Genomic DNA, 24,195 nt, shown 5'->3' with positions numbered 1-24,195 from the left:
CTTCTTTTATCAGTTACAGAAGGGTGAGTGGGGAGGGCATTTGTTTTATCTTTCCTCTGTACAGAAAGATACTGGGACACTGAGGGGTATAAAAGCTTTGGCCTTCTTTTGGTTCCTCAGTTCACACTCGAGGCAGGCACTACATAATTGTATTGACTGTGAGCTCATCCTTGCAAGGATTAAATCTTTATAAAGACAATTGGCTAAGGTTTGTCTCTTATTTAGTAATGCAACAGAGTAAACTTATTTTTGCCACAACAATTGAGATGATAATATATATGATATAACTTTTTTTTTTCCATTCCCAATCATTTTGTATGCTTTTTATTTAAACTCTTGACTATTCCATTATTAGGTAAACGTGATGACTTGTAAATAATCTTAAATTTCTCACTCTACACTGCTATGGTGGAGCTGTTGCTCAGCCTACATCTCCACTTTACTAGAGCACCCTCAGTGATTTCAGAAGCACCTCAATGATTTGATTCTGTAACCAGGCCTGCCCATCCAGTCCCCATTTCGTACTTCTGAGTGGGAGATCTCCCCAGGGCAGTAAACTAAACTCAGTGCACCCACTCCAGGGCTGGGTGGGGATAACCAGAAGTGATGGGACACGATCATGATGCAGAATCTTATTCAGTGTAAATGTAAAACGAGAAGTGAAAATATGTCCCTTTACAACATTGTTGAAGCTGCAGTTTCTGTTCCACTTAAATGAACTCAAAAGCTCCTCGGTGTAAAACAGTACAGTCAAGGACCGCCCACAGTCAGACGTCTGGCTGTGTGAGACTCGAGAGTGTCCTCAGTCCGTCATGTGCATGCAAAGGAAGGCAGGGACAATTCGCTGTGGAATCTGAATTCGGCACTTGAGGCTGCTGGTGGTGACATAACATCCAGAATGAGTAAGCAACAAATGAAATTAGATTAAATATAGAAGTTATGCTAATATAACTTATAACATATAAGCCTTTTTTTCAAAGTGGATGTAATTCATCGAAATTTGTTCAAATATGAAGAGCATTTGTCACTTTGTTACTGATAGTATTTATAGGGGTTTATTTAGTCTTCTGCTGGTTTTTGTCTAAATTCAGTCACATCATATGCAGAGAGAGAATTCCACCACTTAAGTCTTTGAAATCTAAGTTTCAAAGACTTAAAAACACGTTATATCCTATATACTAATTCAGTCTGTCATGATCATTAAAGGTTCGATTGCATTATATTCTTCACATCTGACACTATATGGATTTTATTTTCAGCGAGCCAAAGGCGGGGAAGTCTAAGTCAGGATCATCCTAACAGTAAGTCATTTAAATTATAAACTATTTTAGGTGATGATTGTTCAGGGTTTTTACTTTACAGAATTGTGTTTTGTGTTTTCCAGTGTGTGAGCTGAGGATTGTTCTTCTAGGAAAGAATTTATCAGTACGGAAGCCCTGAACCGCATGGTGAAAAAAAAAAAAAAAAAAATTGATGGTGGGAGAAAAAAAATAATTAAACCTTATCTCGTTATTTCAACATAATAAGTCGTTATTTCAATATAATATCTCGTTATTTCAACATAATAAGTCGTTATTTCAACATAATATCTCGTTATTTCAACATAATAAGTCGTTATTTCAACATAATAAGTCGTTATTTCAACATAATATCTCGTTATTTCAACATAATAAGTCGTTATTTCAACATAATAACTCGTTATTTCAAGATAATAAGTCGTTATTTCAACATAATATCTCGTTATTTCAACATAATAAGTCGTTATTTCAACATATCTCGTTATTTCAACATAATAAGTCGTTATTTCAACATAACTCGTTATTTCAAGATAATTAAGTCGTTATTTCAACATAATATCTCGTAATTTCAACATAATAACTCGTTATTTCAACATAATAACTCGTTATTTCAAGATAATTAAGTCGTTATTTCAACATAATAACTCGTTATTTCAAGATAATTAAGTCGTTATTTCAACATAATAAGTCGTTATTTCAACATAATAACTCGTTATTTCAAGATAATTAAGTCGTTATTTCAACATAATAAGTCGTTATTTCAACATAATAACTCGTTATTTCAAGATAATTAAGTCGTTATTTCAACATAATATCTCGTTATTTCAACATAATAAGTCGTTATTTCAACATAATAACTCGTTATTTCAAGATAATTAAGTCGTTATTTCAACATAATAACTCGTTATTTCAAGATAATTAAGTCGTTATTTCAACATAATATCTCGTTATTTCAACATAATAAGTCGTTATTTCAACATAATAACTCGTTATTTCAAGATAATTAAGTCGTTATTTCAACATAATAACTCGTTATTTCAAGATAATTAAGTCGTTATTTCGACATAAGTCTGTATATTGTTTAGCTGTGTTGTTATTTCGATATTAGCCAGTAGAGGGCAGAATAAGACAGGGAATCAGTTAACGCATTGTAGTTATAGGCTACTGATAGGCTACTGTTATGAACTTTTGCAAGTGGTGCTCCAAAATCCCTGAGGTTTAGCCTCTCATGGGAATTTTAACATTAATGCCAGGCATATGCATGCAGGTTAACTCTTATTGAGGTTACATTTATGCTTCCATACTATTACCAAAAGCCAAGGTGGTCAGGCCCTATAGGAGTAACGTTAGATACTATGAAAAGCGAAAACTGCCTATGAGCACGCTTTCAAATTAAATAAGTTGTTGAATATTTGTAAAAACAACAATATAAAATCTTAAGATATAAGGCCGGCGACACTGCAAGCGTGGGGTGATCATCTCGGCTGCGTGGCGTGTCCGTTTTTATCTCGGCTCCCGCCCGCATTTTTATTTCGGCTCCCACCCGCCGAATTACGTTATAATAATAATAATAATAATAATAATAATAATAATAATAATAATAATAATAATAATAATTATTATTATTATTATTATTATTATTATTATTATTATTATTATTATTAAATTGTTGAAATAACCTTACAATAGGTTAACCTAGAGACTTTCAAACATGAAAATGTCATATGTAGGCCATTCGTGTCAAAATGACATATAGCCTAAACATCTTTTCCTATTCTATTTTGCCTGGAAACGCTTCCAACACACTTGTCTCGTGAAAAATAGTCTCTTTTATTTCTAGCATGCAGGCATTTTCCGCGCTGGCTCAAGCTTGTCACGCAGGCAGTGTGCAACCTGTTAACATGGGAGCCGAAATAAAAACGGACACGCTTGCAGTGTGTGCTTTATATATGCTATCACAGCTTTTCAAACTCTTGCTCGCGAGATTTAAAGAGGGCCAGGCTAAGCAATATTTCTTTAAAAAAAAGTATAGTCTATATATAAAAGTATTAAATACGCAAAATATATTTAACTTAATAGATTAATGAACACATCGAAAGAAAAAGAAAAACTGTGACAAATAATTCAAATAAGTTGCAAAAACAATAATTTTACAGAAATTTGCATTAAAGGTTTTAGTGACAAACACTGTTATTTTACAGATGTTTAAATTAAGATGTTTTACTTTAATTTTACGGTTTTTGTTTGGCAGCAATAGCTGCCAGTCATTTACCATTTTTTACGCTTTTTTAATAGTACAGTGTTAAATAGTTATTTTACAGATTTTCTTTGTTTAAATTAAGATGTTTTACTTTAATTTTATGGTTTTTGTTTGACAGTCATTTGATCGTTTTTTATGATTGTAAAAGTGAAAAACTGTTATTTTACAGATTTTTCCTATAATGATCAAACACCTTCAATAAAGTGACAGTAGTCTATACTAAAAATTCTGCAGCATAATTGTTTGTAATTTTACATCGTGTTAAACGTAGGCCTAATTCAAAATTACAAAAAAATACTGTAAAAAATGTAGTGTTATTTTCCATAACATTAGGATTATTTTTTACAGTTAGGCTTATTTTTCCGCTGTTCAGTCGCACCGGGCCTTACGCACACATATAGCATCGCATAACTTTGACGCAGCCTGTTAATTATCAAAAGAAAAAAGAAAATCAGTCAGAATACACACACACACACACACACACACACCTATACGGGTTTATGTGGTTTATGAGGACACTTCAGCCCAAACCAGTTTTTTGGTGTATTACAGGGACACCCCTTTCCACTTGCTCTACAGTGATGTGGAGGGTATCAAAAATTTTGTTTTGAGCCAAACAACACAGATTTCTCTTCAGAATTTGTATACACACAACACAACTTATAATATTACCACCTGACAATATACATAATTATGAGGACACATAATTAAGTGTCTAAGCCCCGCCTATGACAAAAAACGAAATTATAAGGACAGTGGATACACAACACACATAAATGACATTAATGTGTATTAGAGGGACAAACATGAATTAATGGGACATTGCAATACACAAACACAAACGTGAAGGCATTGTGCATTAAAAGGACACACCTGATTTATGAGGACAAATGAATACAGTACTGAGACTGCAAACACATCCTCACCTGTGGCTCATACTCCAACACACAACCATTCTAAACTATGATATTCTGATATCTGAATATTCAACTATGTCTTTTACACTATACTGCTATTTGTGTGATCACATGACCTTTAAACAGACATGAGGACATACGACAGTGCACACCTTCAGAGAACAAGAAGTTTATTAGTGCTCGTTTACAACATTACAGCTGTTGCCCTGACAATATTACATAAATCACAAGATACTTAAAATCTCTCATAAACATAATTAACAAAAATTGCTGAAAATAAATGAAAGGGTCCCCCCTCATGTTTTTTTCTAAACCTGTATGAGTTTCTTTCTTCTGCTGAACACAAAGGAAGATATTTTGAAGAATGTGGGTGAGCAGACGGGTGACGGTAGCCATGAGTTCAATAGCACAGAAAAAACACTTCGGCAGACAATTTCAACATCCCTTTAAAGCTTTCAACAGAAGTTTAAGACATAGCCATACATTTGAACAAAACAGAATAAACAGCAGCGGCAACAGAAGAAAAAACAAACATGGGTAACACTTTATAATAACGTTCAGTTATAAGTTTAGATGATGAACTAAATCATTTACAAAACATAACTATACATTCATTAATGATTAATAAGTGATATGCTAACCATTAACAAATGTGCTGTTTATTATCAAAACAGATCAATAGTAGATGTTTGAGTTATTAGATGATGTACTATAATTAACACTTAAACATTATTGGAGTATTTATGTCAAACTTGTTTTAGTGTCATCTCAAACAATGGCTAATCTTGAACAAATGATGAACAGACTATTAGTAAATGATCAGTAATGTATTGATGAATCCAAGTTTTCAGCTGGTGTGTGTTCAACTGCACACACATGCTAAAGCAGCATCATTGAGAAGAGTCGTTCCAGTCAGGGGACTGCAGTGTGTTCTGAATCTCTGCAGTCCTGTGTGGGATCTGGGATAATGTGAAGTGGATTAATGTCCTCTGACACACACATCAGGTGATGAGCAGAAGTGTCAGAGGTCGAACCCTCACCGGTCAGCACTTACACTAGTGTTCAACACCTACTACAGGTGATGTGGAACTCATTTACAACTCTTTCTGCATCCCCTAATCTAAAGTGTACACTACAATTGTATACACATTACTTGTATTTGAATATATGGTATAGCATTCCACTAAAAATGAATGAATGTATTAACCAATAACTTATAAATTACTTATAACTGAATTAACAAAACAGTCATAAAATGTTAGCATACTACTTAGTCATTTATGAATGTCATGTTTTGTAAATGATTAGTTCATCATTATCTAATAACTTATAAGTGACTTATAACTGAACATTATTATAAAGTGTTACCAAACATTTAGCAAGTTTCATGTAAGCGATAATCCCTGATTCCTGACAAAGGCTCGCTGTTTTGCTGAAGCCGGACGCTCTGCAGTTTACCCGGTGAACTGTGCTCAGTTCTGCAGACTCCGCTGGAGGCCATATCTGCCGTTTTCTTCTTGCCTCGCCCCTTCAGAAGATTCAAGAATCCCTACAAAAGAGGAAAACAGATTCTTTAACCCATGGGGTGAAAACCACTTCCTTTTCTCCCAACTCGTCCCACTGTCCTCTCCCTCATCTTTAGTCTAGAACTGATTAATAATCGGAGACAAAAGTGATGGGCTGCTGTTTGTTAAATACTTGTGTTTGTTGTGTGTGTGTGTGTGTGGCCTACACCTGGGTTATGAGGACATGTGTTTTGTGAGGACACGTGATTTATGAGGACATTATCATAAGATGATGTTCCTGATGTTTGACTTGATTGAAGAACCTCAGTGTTGTGTGTGTGTGTGTGTGTGTGGCTTACACCTGGGTTATGAGGACATGTGTTTTGTGAGGACACGTGATTTATGAGGACATTATCATAAGATGATGTTCCTGATGTTTGACTTGATTGAAGAACCTCAGTGTTGTGTGTGTGTGTGTGTGTGTGTGGCTTACACCTGGGTTGTGAGGACACGTGATTTATGAGGACATTATCATAAGATGATGTTCCTGATGTTTGACTTGATTGAAGAACCTCAGTGTTGTGTGTGTGTGTGTGTGGCTTACACCTGGGTTATGAGGACACATGATTTATGAGGACATTATCATAAGATGATGTTCCTGATGTTTGACTTGATTGAAGAACCTCAGTGTTGTGTGTGTGTGTGTGTGGCTCACACCTGGGTTATGAGGACACATGATTTATGAGTACATTCCCATAAGATGATGTTCCTGATATTTGACCTGACTGAAGAACCTCAGTGTTGTGTGTGTGTGTGTGGCTTACACCTGGGTTGTGAGGACACATGATTTATAAGGATATTATCATAAGATGATGTTCCTGATGTTTGACCTGACTGAAGAACCTCAGTGTTGTGTGTGTGTGTGTGTGGCTTACACCTGGGTTATGAGGACACATGATTTATAAGGACATTCTCATAAGATGATGTTCCTGATATTTGACCTGACTGAAGAACCTCAGTGTTGTGTGTGTGTGTGTGGCTTACACCTGGGTTGTGAGGACACATGATTTATAAGGACATTCTCATAAGATGATGTTCCTGATGTTTGGCCTGACTGAAGAACCTCAGTGTTGTGTGTGTATGTGTGTGTGTGTGGCTTACACCTGGGTTATGAGGACACGTGTTTTGTGAGGACATTATCATAAGATGATGTTCCTGATGTTTGACCTGACTGAAGAACCTCAGTGTTGTGTGTGTGTGTGGCTTACACCTGGGTTATGAGGACACGTGATTTATGAGGACATTCTCATAAGATGATGTTCCTGATGTTTGACTTGACTGAAGAACCTCAGTTTTGTGTGTGTGTGTGTGTGTGGCTTACACCTGGGTTATAAGGACACATGATTTATGAGGACATTATCATAAGATGATGTTCCTGATGTTTTACTTGACTGAAGAACCTCAGTGTTGTGTGTGTGTGTGTGTGTGGCTTACACCTGGGTTATGAGGACACATGATTTGTGAGGACTACCTGATCATAACAGAAGTAGGTAGTAAAAGTTATATTTAACCTCTAGTCTGTCTAACCCTCACCCTGATCATAACAGAAGTAGGTAGTAAAAGTTATATTTAACCTCTAGTCTGTCTAATCCTAATCCTGATCATAACAGAAGTAGGTAGTAAAAGTTATATTTAACCTCTAGTCTGGCTAACCCTAACCCTGATCATAACAGAAGTAGGTAGTAAAAGTTATATTTAACCTCTAGTCTGTCTAACCCTCACCCTGATCATAACAGAAGTAGGTAGTAAAAGTTATAGTTTACCTCTAGTCTGTCTAATCCTAATCCTGATCATAACAGAAGTAGGCAGTAAAAGTTATAGTAGACCTATAGTCTGGCTAACCCTAACCCTGATCATGACAGAAGTAGGTAGTAAAAGTTATAGTTAACCTCTAGTCTGGCTAACCCTGACCCTGATCATAACAGAAGTAGGTAGTAAAAGTTATAGTTAACCTCTAGTCTGGCTAACCCTGACCCTGATCATAACAGAAGTAGGTAGTAAAAGTTATAGTTAACCTCTAGTCTGGCTAACCCTGACCCTGATCATAACAGAAGTAGGTAGTAAAAGTTATAGTAGACCTATAGTCTGGCTAACCCTTACCCTGATCATAACAGAAGTAGGTAGTAAAAGTTATAGTTTACCTCTAGTCTGGCTAACCCTGACCCTGATCATAACAGAAGTAGGTAGTAAAAGTTATCGTTAACCTATAGTCCGGCGGCCCGCCACATTCTAATCTGCCCCGATTTTACCAGATTTTAGTTTGACTGACAGATGCTTTGCCAAAGCAATTGAGTAAAACACAACTTCAAAGAAACTGAGAATGCTGAAAAAAATATGTTTGGTTTATTATGAAACTGATAATGAACCAAAAATTAAATTTTTTACATTGCTGAAATGAAATAAGTATTCTGTTTCTGCATATTTATGTAAAAGAGAAGCGCACACTTTGCTCATGCAAACAGCTTCTGAGTAACAGCTTATCAGGTCACAGTAACACACACACACAACACTGAGGTTCTTCAGTCAAGTCAAACATCAGGAACATCATCTTATGATAATGTCCTCATAAATCATGTGTCCTCATAACCCAGGTGTAAGCCACACACACACACAACACTGAGGTTCTTCAGTCAAGTCAAACATCAGGAACATCATCTTATGAGAATGTCCTCACAAATCATGTGTCCTTATAACCCAGGTGTAAGCCACACACACACACACACACAACACTGAGGTTCTTCAGTCAAGTCAAACATCAGGAACATCATCTTATGAGAATGTCCTCACAAATCATGTGTCCTCATAACCCAGGTGTAAGCCACACACACACACAACACTGAGGTTCTTCAGTCAAGTCAAACATCAGGAACATCATCTTATGAGAATGTCCTCACAAATCATGTGTCCTTATAACCCAGGTGTAAGCCACACACACACACAACACTGAGGTTCTTCAGTCAAGTCAAACATCAGGAACATCATCTTATGATAATGTCCTCATAAATCATGTGTCCTCATAACCCAGGTGTAAGCCACACACACACACACATACACACACAACACTGAGGTTCTTCAGTCAAGTCAAACATCAGGAACATCATCTTATGAGAATGTCCTTATAAATCATGTGTCCTCATAACCCAGGTGTAAGCCACACACACACACACACACAACACTGAGGTTCTTCAGTCAGGTCAAACATCAGGAACATCATCTTATGATAATGTCCTTATAAATCCTGTGTTCTCTTAACCCAGGTGTAAGCCACACACACACACACACACACAACACTGAGGTTCTTCAGTCAAGTAAAACATCAGGAACATCATCTTATGAGAATGTCCTTATAAATCACGTGTCCTCATAACCCAGGTGTAAGCCACACACACACACAACACTGGGGTTCTTCAGTCAAGTCAAACATCAGGAACATCTTCTTATGATAATGTCCTCATAAATCATGTGTCCTCTTAACCCAGGTGTAAGCCACACACACACACAACACTGAGGTTCTTCAGTCAGGTCAAACATCAGGAACATCATCTTATGAGAATGTCCTTATAAATCATGTGTCCTCTTAACCCAGGTGTAAGCCACACACACACACACACACACAACACTGAGGTTCTTCAGTCAGGTCAAACATCAGGAACATCTTCTTATGATAATGTCCTCACAAAACATGTGTCCTCTTAACCCAGTTGTAAGCCACACACACACACAATACTGAGGTTCTTCAGTCAGGTCAAACATCAGGAACATCATCTTATGAGAATGTCCTCATAAATCATGTGTCCTCACAACCCAGGTGTAAGCCACACACACACACACAACACTGAAGTTCTTCAGTCAGGTCAAACATCAGGAACATCATCTTATGAGAATGTCCTCATAAATCACGTGTCCTCACAAAACACATGTCCTCATAACCCAGGTGTAAGCCACACACACACACACACACACAACACTGAGGTTCTTCAGTCAAGTCAAACATCAGGAACATCATCTTATGAGAATGTCCTTATAAATCACGTGTCCTCATAACCCAGGTGTAAGCCACACACACACACACAACACTGAGGTTCTTCAGTCAAGTCAAACATCAGGAACATCATCTTATGATAATGTCCTCATAAATCATGTGTCCTCATAACCCAGGTGTAAGCCACACACACACACACACACACACACAACACTGAAGTTCTTCAGTCAGGTCAAACATCAGGAACATCATCTTATGAGAATGTCCTTATAAATCATGTGTCCTCACAACCCAGGTGTAAGCCACACACACACACACAACACTGAGGTTCTTCAGTCAAGTCAAACATCAGGAACATCATCTTATGGGAATGTCCTTATAAATCATGTGTCCTCACAACCCAGGTGTAAGCCACACACACACACAACACTGAGTTTCTTCAGTCAAGTCAGACATCAGGAACATCATCTTATGGGAATGTCCTTATAAATCATGTGTCCTCACAACCCAGGTGTAAGCCACACACACACACAACACTGAGGTTCTTCAGTCAAGTCAGACATCAGGAACATCTTCTTATGATAATGTCCTCATAAATCATGTGTCCTCATAACCCAGGTGTAAGCCACACACACACACACACAACACTGAGGTTCTTCAGTCAAGTCAGACATCAGGAACATCATCTTATGATAATGTCCTCACAAAACGTGTAAGCCACACACACCTGACATACTGTGATGCATTTAAAGTCAGGAACATAACCTTGGATAATATGAATCTTTAAAATAATCTTACAAATGCTAAATAGGTTATGTAAAGTTTACAGTACCGTGCATTTCCTTGGCCACTCAGAATCGCCGTAATTGTGTGATATCTTCACCAGGACAGATGCTCCTTACAGCAGATAGGCAAACGTGAAGTTTTTCTATCCACACGGATCGTCTTCATCCAGTTGTTTGGATTCATATGTTCAGAGATTACAAGTCATCCAAAGGGAACTGTCATCTCGGGCTGATCAACACTAAATAAATGACAATTCAACTTTCAATTAAGAATTCTTATTCCTGTTAGACACAAAAAAAGACAATATCAGTGATGAAAATCTAATATCATCAAATATATTCTTTGTGATCACCAATCATTTAATAGTTTAATAGCGTTTGGTATTAAGATGTGTTTTGGACGATCGGATCACTTTCAACCACTTCCAGAAGTTGGAAAACTCATTCGACCAGATTGCTTTCGTAGTGTAACGTCTGTGTGGTTGAATGTGTTCAAACAGTCACAAAAGACCGCCTGCTCTCCGCTGAATGACCTAATGTGGAAACTAGAGATGCTTCGATACCAGTATCGGTATCAGCCCAAAATACCAGAGAAAGATGAAATAAATGCATCTAATTAACAGAATATTAAACAAAATTAAATATCCATACTATAGCTGCTGTGCACAAGCTGATGAGTGAAACACGCAGAGTGGATTGAGCTGACGTTTTTCACAGACATCGCTGAAAATGATGGCCCATAATTACACAGACTTCTGTTGCATGCACTTGACTGCTAACCCACTCACCAGGACACATTTGGATTAAAAATACATTGAATATGCAAATAAAAAAAGGTTGAAGGTTACATTACATTTTAATATAAGATGTAACATTTTTATTTGACATAAGAAGACACAGATATGACAGTTAATACGTTTAAAAATACTGTTCACCTCTGGCTTTATTGATCAGTTATTTTAGGGTTTTGATCTTCTCTTGAGTCTTTGACTAGGCTAGGCATTAAGGGTGTGAACCTACACTGGTCTCACGGTTCGGTTCGATTCGATTATGATTATCATGCCATCGATTCGGTTCGATAACACGATTCAGCACACTGCACTGACGATGCACTTCATCCTCATGTATATAATTTTGTCAGTCAGTTATATGAACTGAACCTTTTATTTTACCTGCTCAAAGAAAACACACTTCTTTAATGTATCAAACATGAAACAAAACGTAAAAACATAAAACGTTTTGTGACCAAATGTAAATAAATCGTTTTGATAAATCAGATATATCTAATCTGTAAAAATGCATGAAATGACCAGGTGTAAACATGCCCTTTAAGAACTCGAACGTTGATATAATTAGATTTTTGGCTGAGCTGGGTCCACCTTGTCACTGACAGGCGTTAACAGCTCACGATGAAAATGGCTGACGGGGTTTCTCAAGTTAGTGGTATTACCCCATGCACATTTTATTTGTGCGTGACATAATTTACACACAACACGTGTGTTCTCCAGGTCGTGCTTACCAGGTTGTTCAAAAAATCCGAAATGTGCCCAGATGTCTGCTTTTAAAATAGTTGGAGCATTTTTAACTACTCACACTCGTGTCTCGCCTCCCTCTGCCTTTGTATGCTACCGCGACAATGCACATACACGACAAATGATGGCAGAAAAGCGTCAGTACATTATAATAGGTTATGGTCTATTACTGAACTGATACCGAATCGTCCCTGTCTGCATCGCGATGCATCAAAAAAACAAATAATTTCGACAGCCCAACTAGGCATGTTTCCTATTAATTGTCCTAGGAACCTCTAAGTTTATTTTAATTTTTGTGTATTTTGTATTACTCTATAATGTTGTAGTTGAAGGTTATTTAAAAATATACAAAACAGGCCAAAAGTTTGGACACATTACTATTTGTAATGTTTTTGAAAGAAGTTTCTTCTGCTCATCAAGCCTGCATTTATTTGATCAAAAATACAGAACAAAAATTAATATTGTGATATATTATTACAATTTAAAATATTTGTTTTTCAATGTATTCTACTTTAAATGATCATTTATTTCTGTGATCAAAGCTGATTTTTCAGGATGGTTCCTCCAGTCTTCAGTGATCATGATCCTTCAGAAATCATTCTCATATTCTGATTTATTATGAGTGTTGGAAACAGTTCTGCTCACTAATATATTTGATGAATAAAAGGTTCAAAAGAACTGCATTTATTCAAAATAAAAACATATTTTCAAATAATATAAATCTCCTTTACTATCACTTTTTATCAATTTAACACATCCTTGCTGAATAAAATTATTGATTTATTTAAAAAAAGAAATAAAAAAATGACTGACCAGTATTGTATACTGTTGTTACAAAAGATTTCTATTTTTAAAACATTTGCTTCCTTTTTTTATTTTGATTTTTTTACTTTTTATTCATCAAAGTATTATAAAAACATATCACAGGTTATGAAATAATATTAGTGAGCAGAACTGTTTCCAACACTCATAATGAATCCTCATCTGAGAATGATTTCTGAAGGATCATGATCACTGAAGACTGGAGGAATGATCCGGAAAATACAGCTCTGATCACAGAAATAAATCATCATTTAAAGTAGAATAACAAGATAACAAGAGTATGAAAAACAAATATTTTAAATTGTAATAATATATCACAATATTAATTTTTTTCTGTATTTTTGATCAAATAAATGCAGGCTTGATGAGCAGAAGAAACTTCTTTCAAAAACATTACAGATAGTAATGTGTCCAAACTTTTGGCCTGTACTATATATATATATTGAGCCCTGCAAATATAGGGAGTCACTTTTAAGTCCTGCCTCTTTTGTTATAAAATTAAGTTGTTATGGGGAAAAATAATGTCTAAAATAAAGTCTGGCCCACCAGGAATTTCAATGGGCCCACCCTGCATCTCAAAGCTGGAGCCGGGCCTGTGATACAGCAATAGCATGAACAGTGGAAGTAACTGTAGCTCCTATAATACAGTTTAACAGGCATAATTAGGCATGCAAATAACTGAAGGATATCTATTTGCTAAGCCAACTCAATTTGATTCATATTCTTTTGGTTTCTCTATTCATTATTTTTAAAAATGAAAAATGCAATGAAAATACAAGTTATTGGTACTATTGGTAAGTTGGAAGTTCGTTCTGGAAAAGTGGTATCAGTTCAGTTCTAGCGTAAACATTACAGGACGTGTGCAAGACAGTCAGCTAATTACCCAAGTTACCCAAGAGAAAAAACGTAGAGCACAATGTTCTCTCTCACCATTTCTTGATTTCTGACACATTCACAGTGTTCGGCTGGTCTCCGGTCACGTTCATGTGTAAATTGCGTGAGATAATTTTTGTCCATTAGAACAAAAGACCCGAAAAAGCCCATACATTTACTCACCCATACACCCTCCCTTTGAAGAAATCAGGACAGAAGTGGTTGAAAATGAATAAAAGAGACTGACTAAAACACCAAGTGTAAACGGGAATGTGTGTCCCTCATCTACTCGAGATCCGATCGACCAAAACGCATCTTAATACCAGGTGTAAATTAGGGATGCACAATTTATTGCCACCATATCGTTATCATCCAATAAATGGACATTATTAATGTTAACGTTATCAATCCGATATGAAAATTATGCCGATATATATAAGCTGATAGATCATGTAATTTTCCTTCAGCCGAGACACTTCAGATGCGCAGTATTCATCATGATGGTTTTAAATTGCTTGATATGATTGGAATCACTTTTTTTTAATGTAATGTAAGGGGGGGCTTACATTAGCTTACATTGTTGCAGCCATTAAAATAGTTCAGTTTTGTTTTTAATGTCAAAGTAGTTATATTTTGTTTCGTTTCATTGTTAAGTTAATTTAGAAAAATGTTTAGAGCAATTTTTTGTTTGTTAAATTAAAGTTTACATTTTTTTAAGTGACGACCAAGCGGCCAGTGGCCAACAGTGAGTAAACCGCATGTTTAATCAATTTAGCCTCTCAAATCAACTATTGACTTGTCTTGCCTATAATAAAATCCATAGATTAAAAACACTTCAAGTATCACAATGTTAGTTAATTTAGCCTACTATAATATTACCTCCACATTAAAAAGGCATTTTTGACGAGCTGAGGCAGGCTGATGCTGCTCGCAACGGCACTCACAAACGAAACGAGCTAAACAATCTAAACAAATAAAAAAATAAAAGAACATGCAGTTTGTATTATACCTTACACCTCTGCAAAATGAATATAAATCAGATCTTAAATTCCCGCGGTATAGCCTATATTTAACGGAGTTCACAGCAACGAAAGCAAAAGATTCAAGATGCATTTTATTCAGCAGCTCAAAGACCGCAAAATGAAAGAGCGAAGCACTGGTAAGATCATTTATTAATTTTTATTGAAGATAATTGTGTTTTTGAGCATCTAAGACTTAGACTACGACCATTTGCGTTGGCTTGCTTTACTCATTTGCGGCGATGCGTGTTGCAGCTCCATCATATCTATCTGACTACAACCTATAGCCCATAACACGATCTCACACACGTTTATTATTTAACCATTTGCCAGGAGTAAAATTTACACGTGGTTTAAGATACCTGGTCAGAGAAAATGAATGAAGGAATCATTTGTAAAAAGGCCCTAACTCTAGCAGCTGCTGAAGAAACGCGCGCTGCTGCTGGCGCTGGACTCTATAACCCTGAGCGAGAATGTCTTGACAGTCGAGTAAGCTATCATGGTCTCATGATGTTTCCACCAGTGCAGCACATCTCATTGTTCCTTTTAATTAATCAAATAAATATAAAACAAATGAGAAGCCTAAAAAGGTCCGAAGCCCGGCCCACATTTAGGTATGACGTGAAAATTAGCCCGAAGTCCGGCCCTAGGGGCGTAAAAAAGTCGGGCTCGGCTCTAGTGTGAATCGAGGTTCTATTGTTGAGCTGTACTGTATGTTCTGCTGTTTGCACAATAAAATAAAAACGTGAAAAAAGTATTTTTAACGGGTCACAGATACTCGTCGGTTGTATTTTTATGTAATGCTAAGTCAATATTATAATCTTATCAGTTAACTGTTAATAATCGATTAATAAGCATCGCTTGTCGGTCGGGAAAATTAACCGAAATGAGCATCCCTAGTAGAGAGGTTTATATAAAGGGGTTTGAGTGATCAATTATCAGTATTTACATTTCTCTCCGATATGGCAGGAAATTAATGTGGAGGATTTGAACTGTGAAGATGATTGACGGCAGTTTAAACTGTGATATGATGCACATAACTAAGCAACAGAGTCCGTTAAAGATAATAAAGTAGTATGTCCCAAAACTTGCATACTCTTCTGCTACACACTCAAAAGTATATACTTTTGTTCACAAAAAGAGTATACTTTTAGGACGTAGTATAAGTAGGCGAATTGGGACGCAACGTATGTCTTTTGGAATGAAAGTGCGCAGTGAACTGCCTTGAAACTCGAGCTGGCGCCGGCTGTTCTTCCCTGCCAAAAAACAGAATGGGTCACGTGACCTCCAGAGCTCTATAGGATGCGTTTGGTTGAGTTAATTAACGTTGGAGTAAAGCGCTTTATAGTACCGTTGATCATCTTTAGCTTCAGCACGTACTGCTCAAACAGTGATGCACAACATTAATAACTACTGGGACTGTCCTATACATAACATTACACTGAGAACACTCTTGTAATAAAATGCTGTTAATTCTTTGGGATTAGCTGTTGTGTTTCAGTGCGTTGTTGCAGAAGGGCAATTCTACAACAGGAGTTACACAGATTAGCATGTAACTTAGTCAAAGCTTCACTTGAGCATTTGCGTAATTTTTTGCAGATATAAGCAATATAGCGTGTTTCATTGAGTTAATAACCCGCAGCACATCATTGTACGAGTGATCATCTTAATCTTTAGCGCACGCTCTGTAGCAATGCACAACATTAATAACATATGATTGGGGTTGTCATATTACATTATAATAGTATACACTAATGTAATAAGTTGTAAAGTCTTCGGGTTTAGTTGTTGTGTTTCATAGGAAGAGCGCTATTCTGACTACATAACTTAGATCACCTGTGTGTGATTTTGTGCAAATATAAGTTGCAATACCATGTTGATTTTGTTCAAATATCTGCATTATCGTATATACACTCTCAGAAAAAAAGGTACAGTGCTGTCACTGGGGCGGTACCCTAAGGTACAAAAGTGAAAAGGTACATCTTTGTACCTTACTAACCCCTAAATAGTACATATTAGTACCTTAAAAGGTACATATCAGTACTTTAAGAGTGCATATTAGTACCTTAAAGGAACATAGTAGTACCTTAAAGGTACAAATATGTACCTTTTTGGTTTTGTACCTTAGGGTACCGCCCCAGTGACAGAACTGTACCTTTTTTTCTGACAGTGTAGGATGTGTTCTGTTGAGTAAATAACCTGGTAGCAACGTGGAGACTTATCCATGGCACATGCATTTTGATTCTTTATAGCCTAAGTCATGCTGGCCAATGACTTGTTTGCATTATTTAGTTTTTTTTTTTTTTTTTGTTAGGCAGTGGGTGTTTTTGGTAACACTTTACAATGAGGTCTCATTTGTTAATGCATTAACTAACATGAACTAATATAAAGCAATAACCTTTGTTAATGGTAGTTATGTTGAATGAAAATGTTGAGATTAACATGAACTAAGGTTCATAAATCCTGTAGAAGCATTATTCATTCATTGGTGGATCATGTTAACTGATGATAATAAAATCAAATCTTATTGTACAATTTGTTTTATTATACAGAACTGGCCATAGGAGTGTAAAACTAATTTTAAAAGTTAAGGAATCTTACACTAGTACAAACTGTACTCCATATGTTTGATTTATGTTTAAGTGCTTGGGATATGGCTTTTTTTTTTATGGTGAGCCTTTAGTTTTTGTAATCAGGTGCTCAAAGTATATAAAAATTTGTATTTAGGTATAGGTCAATATATTGGTTATCGGCTTTCTGATATAAATAATTATCATTATCGGGCAAAATGTTCATATCGGTGCATCCCTATTGTAAACAGGGCCATAATTACAAACTTACATACACATCAAACACTTACCAGAGGAGTTTTCCATCATAATGAAGCTCAAAGATGAACACTTTCAGAGCGTCATAAAGATATGTTCTTTGCCTCCGCTCTCATTCTTCTTTGCTTATGAGTCTCGTCTGTATTCCAGCAGGAAATCTGCCTTCTCAAACTCAGTACAACTGAACAACAGAAGAAAAACATCACTGTAAACAACATATGTATCTGGCACAGCTTTATTAAACAAAATATTTTCACATAAACTTAGCTCTATCAGACCATTCTCTCTTCTGAAGGGAAAACTGTACAGCCTCCTCCAGCGCATTATCTGATGTGTCTGCTGTCATAAAGAAAAACATCTATAATTATGACCATTGCATTTAATTTAACATTATTCAGCAAGATTGTTTTCATTATAAACATTAATACTTACAGTTCTATTGGTACAGAGTATATTTTATTACATTCAGGAGGAATAAAAGCATATATTGATTTCCTAGTTTCTTAAAAATGATAATAATAGTAACTTTAAACCGAGCTAACATTAAACTACAGTACTATTTACAGTAGCATGTCAGGATACTTTATCCCCTTCACAGATTGTAGTCATGACAACGCATTGTTACGATGGCTAGACTGATGTATGTGCTCAAAATAAGTTATTTACAATTATATTGGAATCTAAAACAAGTTAAATATGACAAGCATCTCTGATTCTCTGGGATCAGAATGACTCTATGCTAGCCCCGTTAGCATCAGGTGCTAGTTGCTTTCTGACTGCAAAACGAGCAGATAATAGCTTATAAAACACACACAAACAATCCAAAATGAGCCACAAGCGATTAAACAGCAGATTAACTTACCTTTCTTTTAATAGTTGCTTCAAACAGGTCCAAATCACAGAAGTTTTCTCAGGTGGTTTCAATCCGGTCCAAACAGGAAATTAACCGATTATATGATATTATAATATATTTAAGGATTACATTTCATCGAGGGATCACTCTACGTTAAAAAATATATTTGACAGTTCATCAATTGTAGACAATAATGCTTAAATAATGAGTAAATTACATAAATCCACTTGTATAAGGAAATTAGATGTACACACTGGGTCTGAGAAATTCCGACATTATGAGGACTTCAGGCGGTCAGCCAATCAGAAGCTCCGATTCCTTACACGAGAGTGAATATTTATGAGGGGTGCAGTACCGCAGACCCACGTCCAGGGGCGCTGTCTCGATACACAGCTGATACACAAAATCAGGTCTATGTGAATTATAAGGACTTTAGCTGAAATTCTGGATTTTAGCTCCCCCTATGTATAGAAACACTTCTACACTGTTAGAATTATGAGGACATCGGCCCTGTCCTCATAATTCAAAATGTCCTCATAATGTGGCGTGTATTCAGGTGAAATGTCCCCGTAATACACATAGGCGCACACACACACACACACACACACACACACACACACACACACACACACACACACACACACACATGTTGTGTTTCCATGTTTTATGGGGACTTAAAACTCATTCTGTATGATTTATAAGATGTTTTCCTCATGGGGACCAAAAAAATTTCGCCACAAGGACAAGGGTTTTGGATATTGCCATCTTTGTGAGGACATTTTGTGGACTAAAACTTGTGTAGGCCCTCTGCACTGTTATCAAAAGTACATGGGATCAAACGCGATTGAATGTAGAGTTTTGTATCTCGTTATTCTATTAAAAAATCAATAATTGATTTTTCATTCCTATCAGAAATGAAGAACTAATTTTATTGTAAATAGTGGTCAAATATCCAAGATATGTAATATATCTAATACTTCAAATCTCAAGGTTAAAACTGGTTTATGATTTATTTTCAAGATTAAAAAAAGAAAAATATATATATTTTCATGCCTGGATATAAAGTTGAATTAAATTGCTTGCCCTGTTTAAAAAAAAACACCATTTAAAACTTATTTCTTTGCTGTAGCACCGTTCATTTATGTTCACGTGTGTATGCTTCTCGCATTCGTTAACAACATTAAAATGATAAAATAAATTACCACTCATCAGCAATCTTCTTTTGAAAAAACATCTAAACTTCACAATAAATCGTTATTTAAGTCGTGTCTGTGCTTTGTTTGTTATGATGAGAGGATTTGTAGGCTAGCCTAATTGGAAGATTTGGTATGTAAACTTCATTCAGCATTTTTAGTCATAAAACTTGCTTTGATCAATACTGAGAGGATTATTTTCATTATATATCCGTGATAAAGATTTAAAAATGTTTTCTTCAAACTACGCAGAACAATAGGCTATTTATTCAACATTTAAACGCGCGATTAACATTGCGATTGCATTTTCTTTTTGATCCGCCCTTAGGCCTATTAGAGAAATTTAGATCAGCCACAGGCGCAAAGGATGCTGCAGCAAACATTAATAGGAAAAAAAGGGTTAACATTAACATTACTCTGAAACAAGTGCAGTTATTGCCTTCATAAGCTACCATATTTTCTGCTTATCTTTTATTAGGCTCCGCAGGTCGAAAGAAAATTGTTTTTTCACAAAAAACATTCTCTGCAGTTCGAGCGCGATGCACTGAAGCTCACTCTCGCTCATATCTGAAGTAAATCATTAACACCATCATCACTACTACAGTACATGTGTTTTATTGAACTAAATACATTACAATCGGCTAAAACGAATAAGCAGCAGGTTACTTTTCTGGACAAGAGCGCTCCCGAGTCCATGTTTCTCTCACTGCGGCACAGCTCGGCGCACACACAAAATACCGGCAGGAACAGACATATGGGCAGGCACGCGCATCTCTTAAAGGGGCCACACTATATTCCTACTTGTGCAATATGGTGTGCTCACAGGTCCGCATTACAGCTTTTGAACTGTGCCGTGTTCTGAATTAAACTGCCAGTGTAAAAATTCTCTTTATTTATATTCTTAAAATGAGAGAAATCACTGCTTATTCTGAATTGTTGGCTTAAGAGACATGAACAAGTTCTTTGAAAATCATCTGTGACCTTTGGTACATGTCTAGTCTTCATGCTCTGAGTATGGTTTATAATAAACATACATTTGCATAAAGCATGCATTTTTCTCCATACCCATGTTGATTAGAGTATTAAAAACTTGAAACATGTTCATTTAAGGTACATTTAGAACTGATAAGAATGTGCGATTAAATTGCGATTAAATATTTAATCGATTGACAGCCCTAAAAAAATATAAACATAAGAATTACTGTGCCACACTATGAACGTTGATGCGCATTGCTTCCTTGCGTTCAGCTGGAAGCTGTGTCCACTGTATTTTTTGTTGGTTCGCATGAGACCCCCCATTGAAATGACCAGGACACCCCATTGCCCCCCCAATCAAAATTGTCTGGAACTGCCACTGGCTGCGCGTAAAATCACGCACTCTTGTGCGTGATTTTCACGCACCCGAAGAAAATAACCAGATCACTCAATAAAAACATAAATTATATATTCTACCTCTCCCCAGAATAAAATGCTATAAGCCCATAGTCATGCACATATTGTGTTAATATTTGCCAGAAATTGCTGCAAATATAGTGAAACCTGCTTAATCCTATTCAAATAGATTGACAGAGCTGAATTGTTTGGAACTATTGAGAGATATGAACCACGTGACAACGTGGCGGCGAGATCAAAGCGTGTCGCAACTCTCTTTTTATGGCTCTGGGTTGGTCTGGACCACTCTTAAGCTAGGTCTATCACAGTTTACAGTCTACTAGTACTACACGAATGTAATAACCTAAGTAAGCTACAAATACACCCAGTGTTCATTTAGGATAATGGTAAATAATAAAAAGCAAAGATTAGGCCTGATAAATTAAAATCTGCTATGGCGCTGCTGAACCAGACACACTCCCGATCAGCGCTAGCCATATTCCATACACATATGTCTATAAGAGCTGCTGCTGCTGCTGCTGCTGCTTTATAATTTTATAAAATGTTATTTGATAAAATGCAATTTTGCTGTTAATCTTGAAATTATATAATAATTTAAGTGAAACTGTTGTGTATCCGCTTAAGCCATTCAAATGCATTGACACAGATAGAAGTATTGAGCGCTCCATGAGCCACGTGTCCGCGCGCCGCCGGGAGCGAGAGCATTTTGCAACTCCGCTTTTCAACGCCTCTGGCTTTAACATTATGCCACATTAGCGCCACAACGCTATTTATTGTTTGAATTTCGCATTAAAACTTAATAAAAAGAAAAAAAGCTATAGCTTTGTTTTAGTATCAAAAGCAGGTTTGGCAATTTGGCGTGAGATTAAGCTGGGCAGAGTGAGAGTGTGACACGGAGCCTGAAACCGTGTGTCTCACGCCAAATGCGTGTGTCTGTGTGTGTGTGTGTGTGTGTGTGATGGGTAGGTTTAGGGGCAGTGTAGGGGGATAGAAAATACAGTTTGTACAGTATAAAAACCATTACGTCTATGGAGAGTCCCCACAAAGATAGTGAACCAGTGTGTGTGTGTGTGTGTATGTGTGTGTGTGTGTGTGTGTGTGTGTGTGTGTGTGTGTGTGTGTGTGTGTGTGTGTGTGTGTATTCTGCATTACAACATTTGGAGGTGATTTTTTTGTTGTTGTTGAAATATGATCCCCAGAAGATGCACCTCATGCAATATGAGCCGAAATAATAAATTAATGCACCTGGTTGATGCGACGGCAGCCATAGGCCTATGGCATGGAATGAATACAGATGCGTATTCACTAGCCATGTATTTGGATGCTAAACTATTAAACTGAGTATTGGATTGAACAGTGTAACTTTAAATGTTTGATTGTTAAATGTTTCTTTTTCTTTCGATGTGTTCATTAATCTATTAAGTTAAATATATTTTGCGTATTTAATACTTTTATATATAGACTATACTTTTTTTTAAAGAAATATTGCTTAGCCTGGCCCTCTTTAAATCTCGCGAGCAAGAGTTTGAAAAGCTGTGATAGCATATATAAAGCACACACTGCAAGCGTGTCCGTTTTTATTTCGGCTCCCATGTTAACAGGTTGCACACTGCCTGCGTGACAAGCTTGAGCCAGCGCGGAAAATGCCTGCATGCTAGAAATAGAAGAGACTATTTTTCACGAGACAAGTGTGTTGGAAGCGTGTCCAGGCAAAATAGAATAGGAAAAGATGTTTAGGCTATATGTCATTTTGACACGAATAGCCTACATATGACATTTTCATGTTTGAAAGTCTCTAGGTTAACCTATTGTAAGGTTATTTCAACAATTTAATAATAATAATAATAATAATAATAATAATTATTATTATTATTATTATTATTATTATTATTATTATTATTATTATTATTATAACGTAATTCGGCGGGTGGGAGCCGAAATAAAAATGCGGGCGGGAGCCGAGATAAAAACGGACACGCCACGCAGCCGAGATGATCACCCCACGCTTGCAGTGTCGCCGGCCTTATATCTTAAGATTTTATATTGTTGTTTTTACAAATATTCAACAACTTATTTAATTTGAAAGCGTGCTCATAGGCAGTTTTCGCTTTTCATAGTATCTAACGTTACTCCTATAGGGCCTGACCACCTTGGCTTTTGGTAATAGTATGGAAGCATAAATGTAACCTCAATAAGAGTTAACCTGCATGCATATGCCTGGCATTAATGTTAAAATTCCCATGAGAGGCTAAACCTCAGGGATTTTGGAGCACCACTTGCAAAAGTTCATAACAGTAGCCTATCAGTAGCCTATAACTACAATGCGTTAACTGATTCCCTGTCTTATTCTGCCCTCTACTGGCTAATATCGAAATAACAACACAGCTAAACAATATACAGACTTATGTCGAAATAACGACTTAATTATCTTGAAATAACGAGTTATTATGTTGAAATAACGACTTAATTATCTTGAAATAACGAGTTATTATGTTGAAATAACGACTTATTATGTTGAAATAACGAGATATTATGTTGAAATAACGACTTAATTATCTTGAAATAACGACTTATTATGTTGAAATAACGACTTAATTATCTTGAAATAACGAGTTATTATGTTGAAATAACGACTTATTATGTTGAAATAACGAGATATTATGTTGAAATAACGACTTAATTATCTTGAAATAACGAGTTATTATGTTGAAATAACGACTTATTATGTTGAAATAACGACTTAATTATCTTGAAATAACGAGTTATTATGTTGAAATAACGAGTTATTATGTTGAAATAACGAGATATTATGTTGAAATAACGACTTAATTATCTTGAAATAACGAGTTATTATGTTGAAATAACGAGTTATTATG

The 24,195-nt window shown here is 36.1% G+C and overlaps 1 protein-coding gene and 1 long non-coding RNA gene across 3 annotated transcripts in view; one reads left to right on the top strand and one right to left on the bottom strand.

Moving 5' to 3' along the window:
- The first annotated feature begins 819 nt into the window (after window positions 1–819).
- The window catches only part of LOC137091065 (GTPase IMAP family member 9-like), a 33,356-nt gene continuing 9,980 nt past the window's right edge, over window positions 820–24,195 (top strand). Inside the window, exons 1-3 of the mRNA XM_067455189.1 lie at window positions 820–902; window positions 1,260–1,301; window positions 1,385–1,426. Of these exons, the coding sequence (XP_067311290.1) occupies window positions 899–902; window positions 1,260–1,301; window positions 1,385–1,426 (88 nt within the window). The 5' untranslated portion in view covers window positions 820–898. The remainder of the gene's footprint in view (window positions 903–1,259; window positions 1,302–1,384; window positions 1,427–24,195) is intronic.
- On the bottom strand, window positions 5,761–19,349 carry LOC137091187 (uncharacterized). 2 transcript variants are annotated; one of them, XR_010908039.1, is made up of 5 exons: window positions 18,744–19,349; window positions 18,160–18,220; window positions 17,914–18,062; window positions 10,855–11,089; window positions 5,761–6,024 (listed from the first exon to the last, which is right to left on the bottom strand). It is a non-coding gene; the product is annotated as an uncharacterized lncRNA (long non-coding RNA). The 2 variants fall into 2 exon arrangements; XR_010908040.1 differs by having other exon boundaries at window positions 10,855–11,046.

The sequence above is a fragment of the Pseudorasbora parva genome, chromosome 2, assembly GCF_024679245.1.
Source record: "Pseudorasbora parva isolate DD20220531a chromosome 2, ASM2467924v1, whole genome shotgun sequence".
Taxonomy (NCBI): Eukaryota; Metazoa; Chordata; class Actinopteri; order Cypriniformes; family Gobionidae; genus Pseudorasbora; species Pseudorasbora parva.
This window is presented reverse-complemented; position numbering and strand designations above follow the sequence as displayed.